Below are 10,190 nucleotides of genomic sequence, written 5' to 3'. Positions count from 1 at the left end.
TTGAAGGAGAGAGAGAGAGAGTGAGTGTGTGCACGAGCAGGGGAGGGACAGAGAGAGAGAATCCCAGGTAGGACCTGAGCCGTCAGCGCAAAACCTGACCCAGAACTTGATGCAGGCTACATCACTCCATTGAGATCATGACCTGAGCCGAAATGGAGTCAGATGCTTAATGAACTGAGCCAGCCAGGTGCCCCGGCTATTTAAAGTCCTACACCAGAGCAAGCACTTTGCTTCTTAAATAAACCAATAGAATTGAATGTGGGGATCGTCTTGCACAAGTGCTCCTCCACCCTGGGATTCTAATGTACAGCCTGGATTTTCAAACTATGAACGTAGTGCCTCTTGGAATTCCGCCCCTTGAAAAGTTAACTTTAACCAATGGGTGAGGAACTTTTTTTTTTCTCTCTCTGCAGATGATGAGCCCAGAAACCTGTTACCTGCTTCTGCAGGGACCAATGGGCGGAGGAAATTGGGGGAGAAAGAACACTCTCCACACCCTCTGGGAATTGTAGTTCCCCATGAGGCCTGTAGGCGCTCAGTGGCCAGCTAGGAACTACAACGTCCATAATGCTGCGCGCAGAGCGCCTTTGCCTCTTTCCCGCGACTCTCGCTTGGCTTTCCAGTACCGCCTCTTGGCGGCGGCAGCAGAGGCACCATGGCCGACGACGGCCGCCCTGCCGAGGCGCCCAGCCCACGGGGCTCCCCGGGTCGGGCGCCGCGGGTCCCGCGCGCGGTCGGGCCGGGAAGCGGGGCCAGCTGCGGGGAGACCCCTAGGACGCCGGCGCTGGCCCTGCGCTTCGACAAGCCCATCAAGCAGGCCTTCTACAACACGGGGGCCGTGCTGTTCGTGTGCCTGTGCTGCGGCGCCGCCGTGCTCGTCTACTTCATCCTGGAGGCCTTCCTGCGGCCACTGCTGTGGGCCGTGCTGTGCGGCACCTTCCTGCACCCCTTCAAGAGCTCGCTGACGCGCCTGGGCCGCCACTGGCTGCAGCGCCTGCACCGCGCGCACACGCCCATCGTGCTGGCCGCGCTGCTGCTGCCGCTCTGCTTCGCGGACTACGGCGTTGAGGCCCTGGGCGAGCAGGCGCTGCGCCGCCGCCGCCTGCTGCTGCTGCTGGGCGCCGGCGGCCCGCTCCTCTACGGCCTCTACTGCCTCGGCAGCTACCTGGGCGTGCAGGTGCTGCTGGCGCACGCCGGCGCGCTCATCTGCCGCGGGCTGGACTACTTCAGCAGCCTGTGGGTGAGTGAGCGGCCGGCCACTCGGACACGGTCCGTGGGCCCAGGGCACCCCTCAGCACACACCCGGCTCCCGAGGGTGCCATCCTGCAGCTCCTCCTCACTGTGCAGGGACCATCAGAAGTCTCCGCCCTCCTTCCCCTGCACCTAAGGAACTTGGCCCACTTCCTTCCAAAGAGAGGGCGGGTGTGGTTTGAAACAGCTGTCCTGTCCCCGCCCCCATCTTAATACTCTAAGGTGGTTGTGTCCCTAGTTTGGGAATCGCAGTTCCGCTTTTCAGGTTGACTTGAGCATGGGCAGGTGGACTTGAATTTACCCCTGGGCAGCGTGCGGGGCGGCGGGGGTGGGGTCCGACCATCTTTAGTTCTCACGGGAGACTTTTCTGGATATCAGCTGGAAGGGACCTTAGAGATCCCAGTCCAGCTTGTCATCCTGCAGATGGGAGAAGTGACTACTTACCAGGCTAGGGCTAGTTAGGGACAAAGAAGGGACGGATTGACTCAAGTTTCTCAAGTCATAAGACGAAGTTTGCTTCAAAGGCCGTTGCTGCTTCTGAGTTCAGGAGCTTTCGAGTATACTTGGTGTGAGGCACCTGGGCCTGCTCCCACGCCACACTCGACTTCTTGGGAACCACTTGTGCAGGGACTGCTGTACCAGAGTACCTTGCCTCCCGCCTGGATTACTTAAGCAGACTGAGTAAAGAAGAGGTAGATTTGTTTCTTGGATCGCCCTGCGCTTATTCATAGAAAATTTGGGAGCTTTAGAATTGGAAAGGATTTCAAAGATAATCTAGTGGCACATTTCCTAACTCAGACTAGATTCTAGACCAGTTAATCCCCCAACTATTTAACTGAGGGCTATTAAAAACAGGTGAATATTTAATGCATGAGAATGCTAATTCGTCAATAAACAGTACCATTTAAAAATAATTTTCTTTGCTTTTGTCGGTGTTCAGTGCACCTTGACATCAAGTTGCAAAATGATACCCCTTATGTGTGAAACAAAGTTTTGAGTTGCTAAGGTTATTGGTGGAGTGATAATTGATTCCAGAACTCCTGTATTCTCTTGTTCTGTCACTACCACCTCTCAGTTTCCATTAAAAGGGGATTGAACGTGTTGATGGATGCTAGGGTTTGTAGGGGTTTAAAAGGAGTAAGATGCAGGCTTTGTCTTCAAGGTCATGGAATCATAACGTGAACATGTTCTCGTGGAGATGGCAGACAAACACGTCATTACCAACCCATTATGGGCCAGCGAGATATTGGGGAGCACCTCATCCATAATTTTGGGATGCTGTCTGTGTGTGCAACTGCTAAGTGATCAGACCAGCTTTGGCCTCCAAGTGGCCTGGGCTATTTCAGTTGTAGAAAAGAGGGATGTGGAATGACCTTTGAACTCCTGGGGCTTGCTGGATTGTCAGGTGGGAGTGATCCTGGAGTTTTTTTTACTGCCAGATGCCTGCCACTTCTCAGGAGAGGCTTCTGAGGCACAGAGAATGTGATCGTCCCAAAGTCACATAACTTGTGAAGAAATCCAGAGTATGCTTCATCTTCTTTACCCTGTTATTTATACTTTCCGTGCTATTTCTTGTTTCACAGTTCAGTTGACTGCCTCACATAAGACCGAATACTATATGCTGTTAAGAAATATAAATACTGTGACCTGATTTCTACCCTCAAGAAATTCAGTCTTGTCAAAGGCAGACGCATGTACAGTTTCTGCTGACATTTTGACTGTTGATACTGCAATTTAGTGTAAATTACTGTTGGCAAGACCACATAGCATATCCACGAAACTATAGGAAATTGGAAGGTAAAAGATCTAACGTATAAATAACGTAATGTCATACTATACTAAGAAGTTGAATATATGGATAAATTGGCAAGATTAGTGGAATTTCTGGAATAACGACATTTCTGCCAGTTACTCCAGTGAAAAATGAGATGAGGAATTGAGTACCAGTGAAGAAGTGCCTGTAGCTGAATGTATGTAGTTCTGAATATCTTTTTTTACAGAGGAGAAACCCTCGTTTTTGTACTTTACTCGAATACCCTTGTATGAGTTGTGAATGAATGGAAGAGGAGTAAGGGCCAATATTAATTTGGCTAGAAGGCGGGAGGAAGGTCTAGCCAATTAATGATTTTTGTTGTTTATTTATTTTGAGAGAGAGGGAGAGAGAGAGCGCTCAGGGGGAAGGGCAGATAGAAAAGGAGAGAGAATCCTAAGAGGCTCCTTGTTGTCAGCACAGAGCCTGGCCCTGGAGCTCTGTCTCATGAGCCATGAGAGCAAGACCTGAGCCGACATCAAGAGTTGATGTTTAACCCACTGAGCCACCCAGGCACCCCCGATTAGTGATTTTTAAAAGGCTTGCAAGAGCTGTTTGGCTACAGTGATGGGGGCACAGGAAAAGAGTGGAGGAAAACAAAACTATTGTAAAAGAGAGTATGACTTAACTAGAAGTGCATAGGAATGGTAGAGGGGCTTAAATTGAACCAGTGGGTCCCCTAGGTTGATCTGAATTTGAGAGAAACGAGGCTTGAAGTTGTGGTTTCTTGCAGCAACCCTTAGGGGTGGGCAGGTAGGTGGGGGAGAGGTGTACTTGGGAGGCAGAGACAGGGAGTCCTCAGCTCTCCGCGAAAAGGGCAGATTAAGGCCTGACCTGAAGTGAAGGAACGTCGTGTGACTGGGCAAGGAGCCCACTCTGTAACTTTCCTGTCTCAGAGTTCACAGTCGGTGTGGTTCTGTGAGCCCACACAGAGCTGTCTTGGTATAGAGAAAGAGTCCATATTTTCTAGACAACTTGTAAATTTGAACCTGCTGCTGAAGAGAGACATAGATAGGAAAGGGAGGGAGAAAAGTTACATTTAAGCAAATCTACGTTTTGGGGAGCCGACATTTCATACCTTTAAGATCCAACTTTTGAGCATCTATCACATGCCAGGCACTGTATCAGGTGCTTTCATGGGTGTTGTTTTCTACTTACAATTATCCTGTGAAGAATGAGAGAGGGATTTCATTGATGTAAAGACTGGTTTAGAGATTGATCTGTTCATTCCGACAGTAAATGGTTCAGCAGCCCAATCAGCAAAATTCTTTTGTCAGCAAAACTCTTAGTAACCTTTGATAAGAATTTTTAAAAGTTTCCCCCTACTTTGTTGTGTTTATTTTTATTTTATTTAAAAAATTTTTCTAATGTTTTATTTATTTTTGACAGAGAGAGCATGAGCGGGGGAGGGGCAGAGAGAGAGGGAGACACAGAATCTGAAGCAGGCTCCAGGCTCTCAGCTGTCAGCACAGAGCCCGATATGGGGCTCAAACTCACCTCGAGATCATGACCTGAGCCGAAGTCGGACACAACCGACTGAGCCACCCAGGCGCCCCTACTTTGTTGTGTTTAAATGTTTCAGTTTAACTTTTTAGAATATAAACTGATTTTAGTTATTTGGGGAAAAATGTAGAAGAATATCAGGACTGTACTAGCCACACATGTTCCTCCAAAGACCCTTGGATTCTAGTCTTCTAGAAACCTTGGTCATCACTTTCTTTCTTTTATCTTTGTATCTGTTCAGCTATTTCCAAGTCCTGTACAGTTTTCCTCTCTAGTGGCTTCCATACCTGTGTTCTCCTTTGTTGCCAATTTATCCTTCTGGTTCTGTTCCTCTTCACCTCATTTTTGGGTTTCTTCAGTCTCTTAACACCCTATTCTGCTTGCAAGTGAAAGACGAAGCATTTATGGTGTGAATAATTCTTTTAAACAGTTTGAAATATCTTAGAATTTTGTAGCGACTTCAGAAGTGATTTCTAAGCACTTAAAAAAAAAAAAAAAATCACCTGTTGCACCAAGCTCACTTGTGACACAGTCCTTGGGGCCCTTGGCATCTTCCCATGATGTAGAGTTATCAAGATAAAACTGAAAAGCAAATTCCCTCTCCTCCCCTGCCACTTCTTCTTTGCTGGGAGTGTTTTGATCTTCCTGTCCCTCTTACTTAGTCCATACATGTTAGAAGATTTGGAGACCCTCTATAGTTTTTGTGTAATAGTAATAGATTTGATTTCTTCCACGGTTTCTGATCCTATTGTTTCCATTTTACTTTATAAAGAAGTATGAGGTAGAAAGAATAGTGGCAGAAGGTGAGAAGACCGTAAATTCTACTTATTTAATTTTTTTTTTTTTTTGTAACTAATCTCCCCAGTGTGGGGCTCAGACTCATGACCCTGAGATCAAGAGTCCCATGCCCTTTTGACTGAGCCAGCCAGGTGCCCCGAGACTGTAAATTCTCAACTGAGCTCTGTCAATAGCTTGTTCTGTGACCTTTGACCGGCCAGGGCTCTTCTATGGGCTACTCCACTCCAGCTGTGTGAAGCCTAGGGTTGGCTTCCATGATTTCTCAGCTTCCTTGCACGGTTCCCAAGTGTTTGGCGGTACTACTGCCCAAGAGGCTCTTAGTCAGCCAGCTGGGCCCACTCCCTTCCACTTCTGAACCCTTGTCTAGGTGTGCTTTTGCTTGCCTGGCATCAGTAAGGAGGAAAGTTGCCAGTGCTTAGGTTCTTTCTCAAAGACGCTGATTATAAAAGATACTTGACTCTAAGTTGCCACACCACAAAAGAGAATAGTTTTCAAATTGGGATACAGCTGTTTTAAAGGAGAATGAAATAGCCGAAGCAATCACTGATTGAGATTTGTACATTTGTGCAGTTGGGATTATGCATCAGGGGCTGCTGCTGGGAGGTTGTTCTCGCTGTGAAAGACTTGGGAAACTGTTTTTGCAAAAACGTGCAACAGAAGCAAGCCCAGTTGTTTTTCCGGTTAGTGCCCACATGGCAATAAATAAAACCGTCTAAAAGGCAAAGTCTACTTATGTTTTATGCACTTAGTTATTTTATCAGAAAAGCCTATGTGGTTAATAAGCCTGATGAAAGGAAAATGTGATTATTAGTTTGTAGTGCTAAATAAATGTTGCCAGTTTTTATGGGACATTTTATGTGGTATTGAGCACACATTGGTGCTTTAAAGTGAGTATTAAATGTGTATTTTGAAAAGGATACATTGTTTTAAAGAACACACATTTGAGAAAGTATGCCCTCTTATATATAAACTGTGGTTCATTGATTTCCTCCATAGCTGGAAGCAAATTCATACTTGAACAGGATTGTTCAGATGCTAAGTGTAGAGACAAATATAAAACTCTTAAAGACAGACTTTTAGAAATCCATACTAGAAATTATATTTGTAATTTGAAAGTACAAAATCCTTATTTTTGGTGAATTTATTTTAAAGAATATTTAGCAATTTCAAAAATTGGTTCAAGTAAAACATGTTATATACAAAACAACTTAAGCAACATAGAAGTCTGTATGGTAAAGTAAATAGTTTCTTTGCCACCATTCCCACAGGGTAACATGTTACTATTGTTAACTGATGAATAACCAAAATTTCTTTGTGTGCTTATATGAACATATAAAGTATGGGGCATTTGTTTTTCAAAACAAAAATGGGGTAACATATATATACAATTTTGCACCTTGCTCTTTCATTTATCTTTATATTATACACATCTTTCCTTGTTAGCACTAATAGATACAGCTCTTTCTTTTTAATAGTACTATAGTATAAAAAAAATTTTTTTTCCAGATGTCTTTGAGAAAATATTGTAGCTCTGAATATGTGTTAGGATAATCTGAACACATTTTTCAAACATTGGTAATTTATGTAATCATAACGGTTTAATAAGAAATCTATAAAGTGTTTATAAATGGTCATACTTTTTGAGCTAATAATATCCTGTGAATCTTTTCTGAGGAGACGCTTCAGAATATTGGGGGAAAAATATCCATAGGTCAAAAGAGGTTGTTTTTTTTTTTTTTAATTTTTTTTTTAATGTTTATTCATTTTTTGAGAGACAGAGTGTGAGTGGGGGAGGGGCAGAGAGAGAGGGAAACAGAATCCAAAGCAGGCTCCAGGCTCTGGATGGACAGCACAGAGCCTGATGTGGGGCTCGAACCCACAAACCGCGAGATCATGACCTGAGCCAAAGTCGGACGCTTAACCCATTGAGCCACCCAGGCGCCCCAAAAGAGGTTTTTTAAGTTCAAAACGTTTGCAGAGTGCCTGGGTGTCTCAGTCAGTTAAGCATCTGACTCTTGATTTCAGCTCAGGTCATGATCTCAACGAATGGTTTGTGGGATTGAGCTCTGCATTGGGCCCTGTGCTGTCAGTGTAGAGCCTGTTTGGGATTCTCTCTCTCTCCTCCTCTCTGGCTCTCCCCTGCTTATACTCTCTTTCTCTCAAAATAAATAAATAAACTTAAAAAAAATCTTTAAAAAAAACCTCAAAAAACATATGCTGTTTATAAAGATGAAAATACTTTTAGAAAATTCAACACTTGAAGGAAAGCAGAAAGAAGCAAATTGCCCCCTGAAATCCAACTATCCAGAGATACTATTTTTAAATATTTGGGCTGAGTGTATTTTCACCAATACAGATTTACACACGTGTGCATTTATACTGTCATTGAATGTAGATATTCATCATACCTCTGAAAGTCTGAAAAATTGTTCCAGTTTCTGGAGGTACCATTATTTAAAGAGTCCTTTACAAAATGACATTTAAGTTATTTTTTAAAATATTTTTTGCAGCCGCAGTGAACATTTTCAGATCTGTGTGCACAGTATATGGAACTTCTATAAACCAAACTAGGAACTTCCGTAAACCAAGTTCCTAGAAGTAGAATTGGGGAGTGTATTTAATAAGTGGGTGTTTTATTTTTATTTTTTTAAATTTTTTTTTCAACGTTTATTTATTTTTGGGACAGAGAGAGAGGGAGACACAGAATCGGAAACAGGCTCCAGGCTCTGAGCCATCAGCTCAGAGCCTGACGCGGGGCTCGAACTCACGGACCGCGAGATTGTGACCTGGCTGAAGTCAGACGCTTAACCGACTGCGCCACCCAGGCGCCCCGATAAGTGGGTGTTTTAAACTGAAATAAGGCTATCAGTGGGTTTCAGGTTTACTAGGTGAAAACATGTGCTTCTCTTTAGACCATGAGTCTCCCTATGAAGTATGGAGTCTCTTTTCTCTCCCCGTAAGTGATACTGATTCCTTATGAGTACAGGTAAGAAACAGAAACTTACTAGAAGTCAGTTTAAAAACCATCATAGGTTTAATCTCTGAAAGCAGGTTCTTGTGCTTTGTTATCCCTGACTTATGGTCAGCTTTTGCTCACACAAAATACTCCATTTTTAGACAGCTATAGTTTGTTAGAAAAGTTTATCCTCATGTTGAGCTGCAGTGTGGTGTTTCCTGATTCCCACCTATTGTTTCTGCTCTCAGGACCACAGGGGTTAAGGTGAATGCCTCTCCCAGATGACTTTTTCCCAGCTGTTTGAAGATAGCTATCAAATCCTCATATTTTCTTCTTTTTTTTTTTCCTAAATGGAGCAGTTTTTTACCCCCCCCCCCCAACTATAGTTTATATCTCCTATGTGGTGATTTCTATTTCCTTTCCCAGTCTGAACGTTATGGCTGTGGTTTTGATAGTGTGGAAGTCATTGAAACAATCATTTTTCCTGATATGAGCATTATTAATAGGCACTCACACTATTTATACTCCTGACTCACACTGAACTGAAAAGTATCCTAGCCATCCTCTTCCCATTCAGTACTTTGCAGGTGAGTTTGAACCTAAGAGCAGATTTTTGTATCTTTTTATTAAATTTAATCTTTTTTGAATTATTATCTTTTTGAATATCTTTTTGAATCATTATAGTCATCTCCGTTTTTATTGACTGTTGCCAATTCTGTGTAATCTGTGAATTCAATTAATATGCTTTCTAGTCTCTTACCCGAATCACTGACTCAGTGTTTCATGGCGTGGGACTCATTACCCCTGTGCGCACCGAAGACTGACCGTTTGCTGAGGATCATTTTTTAACAGATTTGGTATGCAAGTGTGCTATTATTATACGCTGATTTCATTCTGAGCTCTACAGCCCTGCTTCAAATTCTCTGAATTCCCAGGTTAAATTTGTGTGGTTCTGCAAGCTTGAACTGTTTTTTTGTTTTTTTTTTTTAATTTTTTTTTTTCAACGTTTTTTATTTATTTTTGGGACAGAGAGAGACAGAGCATGAATGGGGGAGGGGCAGAGAGAGAGGGAGACACAGAATCGGAAACAGGCTCCAGGCTCTGAGCCATCAGCCCAGAGCCTGACGCGGGGCTGGAACTCACGGACCGCGAGATCGTGACCTGGCTGAAGTCGGACGCTTAACCGACTGCGCCACCCAGGCGCCCCAAGCTTGAACTGTTTTGATGCAGCTGTAGTTCCACTTCCCATGTGCTCATATAGCTGGGGCTTAAGATCTCTTGAATATTTCATCTAATAGAGTTGCTTGAAGAAATATCCTTTCCATTATAAAAGAATTTGTGCTCATTAAAGGCACTTTGGAAGATACAGAAAAAGGAAAAGGAAAGCCAGAATCTTATCACCCAAATACAATTACTAACTTCTTAGTACATTTACTTTTCCTCCCACCATGCAGTAGCTATAATCATGTCACATGTGTTTTTTATATTTTGCTTTTTCTTTAAGTGTATCTTAAGAGTGTTTTTAACTCTATAGTTGTTTAAAAAAAAACCAACACTGTAATGGTTGAATAACATTTTTTTGAGTGAATCCTCTGTAGTTACTTCCCAGTTGAACTTTTAGGTGAGCTTCTTTATATTATAGAGACTTTTTCAGAATTTATTATTATTTAGTAAGGTTCCAAAGCTGAGGTCTAAGGTCAGAAGCTAAAAACATTTTTAAGACCAGAAGACTATTATTTTTTTGTTTTATTTATTTATACAGTAGAGGGGAGGGGCAGAGAGGGAGAGAGAATCCCAAGCAGGTTCCGCACTGGTCAGCACAGAGCCTGACGTGGGGCTCGATCCCAGGAACAATGAGATCATGACCTGAGC

The 10,190-nt window shown here is 43.5% G+C and overlaps 1 protein-coding gene across 3 annotated transcripts in view; it reads left to right on the top strand.

Annotated features, from left to right (window-relative positions):
* The first annotated feature begins 619 nt into the window (after positions 1-619).
* Positions 620-10,190, top strand: part of TMEM245 (transmembrane protein 245) — a 101,279-nt gene continuing 91,708 nt past the window's right edge. The window contains exon 1 of one of the 3 annotated variants that reach the window (XM_043567193.1): positions 620-1,240. In XM_043567193.1, coding sequence (XP_043423128.1) covers positions 656-1,240 — 585 coding nt within the window. In that variant the 5' untranslated portion in view covers positions 620-655. The remainder of the gene's footprint in view (positions 1,241-10,190) is intronic. The other 2 variants (XM_043567192.1, XM_043567194.1) reach the window with 2 other exon arrangements.

Source organism: Prionailurus bengalensis, chromosome D4 (assembly GCF_016509475.1).
Source record: "Prionailurus bengalensis isolate Pbe53 chromosome D4, Fcat_Pben_1.1_paternal_pri, whole genome shotgun sequence".
Lineage (NCBI taxonomy): Eukaryota > Metazoa > Chordata > Mammalia > Carnivora > Felidae > Prionailurus > Prionailurus bengalensis.
The sequence above is the reverse complement of the archived record's forward strand: the minus strand, read 5'-3'. Positions and strand labels throughout refer to the sequence as shown.